General features: G+C 41.0%; 1 protein-coding gene across 1 annotated transcript; it reads right to left on the bottom strand.

Moving 5' to 3' along the window:
• Positions 1 to 1,401: 1,401 nt before the first annotated feature.
• LOC120081067 (uncharacterized mitochondrial protein AtMg00860-like) lies at positions 1,402 to 1,923 on the bottom strand. Its single transcript, XM_039035746.1, has one exon. It carries the CDS (start codon positions 1,921 to 1,923, stop codon positions 1,402 to 1,404), a length of 522 nt encoding a protein of 173 aa, XP_038891674.1.
• Positions 1,924 to 3,242: the final 1,319 nt, after the last annotated feature.

Here is a 3,242-nt window from a genome sequence, read left to right on the forward strand (position 1 = left end):
AAACGTGGGATGTATAGACACCGTTGAGGGAAGGTTCAATTGGTAGGCCAGCGCGCCTACTCTGTCGACCACCTGATATGGTTCATAGTACTTGGGAGATAATTTTACATACGAAAATTTGATGGTAAGGCCGTAACTTCAACCACACCCAATCACCAATCTGAAATTCAACATCACGACGCTTCTTGTCAGAAAACTTCTTCATTTTCTCCTGAGCCTCTCGCAAATGATTCTTAAGCACATGCAACGACTCATTTCTGTCTCTCATCTATTGACCCAAAGTTGCATTGGCTATACAATCATCACCATAATAAACCAGCACTGGGGGTTGTCTTCCATACACAATCTGAAAAGGAGAGAAACTAGTAGAAATGTTGTATGTCGTATTATACCAATATTCTGCCCAATGTAACCAGTTGATCCATTCTCTTGGCCGCTCTCCATAAAAACACCTGAAATACATCTCTACACTGCGATTCACCACTTCTATCTGACCATCCAATTATGGATGATAGTTGTGCTGTGGTGGAGCTTAGTACCTGTCAATCGGAATAACTCTTGCCAAAAGTGACTCACAAACACCTTGTCCCTATCCAACACAATTGACTTTGGCATGCCGCGAAGTTTAACTATTTCTCTACAAAATGTATCACCTACAATACTAGCATTAAAAGGGTGCTTCAATGGCAAAAAATGATAATATTTACTCAATTGATCCATGACTACTAAGATCACTTCATATCCCCTCGCCTTTGGTAAGCCTTCAATAAAATCCATTGAAATGTCTGCCCACACAACATCAAGTATAGGCAATGGCATCAATAATTCGGCTGGTGATAGTACTAACAACTTATTCTTCTAGCAAACGATGCATTCCTCCACATACCTCTTAACAGTCGTTTTCATGCCTTCCCAATACAACTCCCTTGCTATTCCCTTGTATTTTCTAAAAAATTCGAAATAACCACCAAACACCGAGTCATGATACGTATGCAAGATTGTAGGAATCAAAGAAGAGGAGCTAGAGAGTACTAATCTCCCTTTATACTTCAACACACCCTGCTATATAGAAAAATCCTGCACGCCATCTTCCTTCTTTGGTACATGCTTTTTAATTATCTGTAACCATTCATCGAGCTCAACTTCCTTCTAAATCACAACTATATCAATCAAAATAGAAGATGATATTTGAGCCAGCTGAGCCTCGATCTTCACCCTGGATTAGGCATCTGCGACACCATTCTCCAATCCTGGTCGGTATATCACCTCAAAGTCATAACCAAGTAACTTAGCTACCCACTTTTGATACTGTGGTTGTATCATCCTCTGTTCCAACAGAAATTTCAGAGCCTTCTGATCAGTCTTGATAACAAAATGCCATCCTAACAAATAAAGACACCACTACTGCATGACCATTACAACTACCAACAATTCCCTCTCATACACCAGCTTCGTGTGATCTTGCAATGACAAAGTGTGACTGTAGAAAGTGATCGACCGCTTCTGTTGCACCAACACCACGCCTATGCCATATCCGGATGCATCAGTCTCCACCTTAAACGGTCTATTAAAATCAGGAAGTGCCAACACTGGTAACATCATCATGGTTGTTTTGAGCTTCTCAAAAGCCAACTGGGCATCCTCAGTCCATCGAAACGTTCCGCCCTTCAATATTTGTGTCAAAGTCGCTGCTACACAACCATAATTCTGCACAAACCTTCGGTAGTAGCCAGACAAGCCCAAGAATCCCTGCACCTCCTTCATTTTCTTAGGTACTGGCCATTCCAACATTGCCCGTACCTTCTTCGGATCAATCTCAACACCTTGTTGAGAAATAATATGCCCCAAATACTCCACTCTCTCTCTTGCAAATTGAAACTTCTTTTGATTAGCGTAGAGCTCTTTCTCCCTTAAGACTGCCATTACTACTTCTAAATGCTACAAATGTTCTTCAAAGAAGACTAGCACAAAGTGGCGCAAATACGGTTTGAATATGTGGTTCATCAATGCTTTAAAAGTAGAAGGTGCATTAGTTAAACCAAAGGGCATTACCAAAAACTCATAGTGTCCCTCGTGTGTCTGGAAGGCTGTCTTCTCCACATCTTTTAGATTCATTCGAATTTGATGATATCCAGACTTCAAATCGAGCTTCGAAAAGTAGGCAGCTCCATGTAACTCATCGAAAAGTTCTTCTACCACAGGGATTGGAAATTTATCCGGAATAATAGCAGTGTTAAGGGTGCAATAATCTACACAAAACCTCCATCCTCCATTCTTCTTTTTAAATAATAGAATAGGACTTGAATATGAGTTGGTACTCGTCCGAATGATACCCAAGTCCAACATTTCTTCCACCAGTTTCTCCATCTCTGCCTTCTGATGGCATTCATATCTATATGGTCGAATGTTTATAGGATGGGTTCCGTCTTTCAGGTGAATGTGATGCTCAGTATTCCGACGAGGAGGTAACTCTCCAGGCCATTCAAACACATCTTGAAATTGATTAAGCAAATTTGACAAAGGTTCCGGTACTGATTCAACTGCTCTATTTCCTCCTTACTCATCAGATCTCTCATCTCCATTCAATAGTCTGCATTCAACCAAGAAACCTTGATCTTCGGCCTCCCACTTTTTTACCATACATTTTAGACTAATCTCGCTTTCATCAGACTTGGATCCCCATGTAGAGTTATCTTCCTACCCTCATGATTAAACGTCATTGTAAGACTTCGCCAATCAACCTTTGTTTTTCCCAAGGAATGTAACCACTGCATTTCCAAACTCACATCCACAATCCCCAACTCCAATGGCAAAAAACTATCACACACATTCCAATCACCTAGCTTCATTTCCACATTCTTACAGACCCCCTTTCCATGCATCGCAGTGCCTAATCCCAGCATCAACTCCATAATTGGTCCTGTTCGTGACATCCAACTGCAGACGATTCACCAAGCCTTCTGTTATGAAGTTGTAAGTAACACCATAATCTATCAGCACCACAACAGATTCTCCCCTGATGACCCCTTTAATTTTCATCATCCGTGGATTAGTTAATCCCACGACCGAATTCACAGACAGTTCAACAATTGGCGAAAGTTCTTCACTCAGTGTTAACATATTCAACTCCAATGTCTCTTCTACAACTTCATTATCTTCACACAATTCCCATTCTTCTCCAGACGCCTGAACTACAAGTAATCTCAATTTTCTCAATTCCTGCCCTTTACATCGATGCCCGA

This window comes from Benincasa hispida, chromosome 7 (assembly GCF_009727055.1).
Source record: "Benincasa hispida cultivar B227 chromosome 7, ASM972705v1, whole genome shotgun sequence".
NCBI lineage: Eukaryota > Viridiplantae > Streptophyta > Magnoliopsida > Cucurbitales > Cucurbitaceae > Benincasa > Benincasa hispida.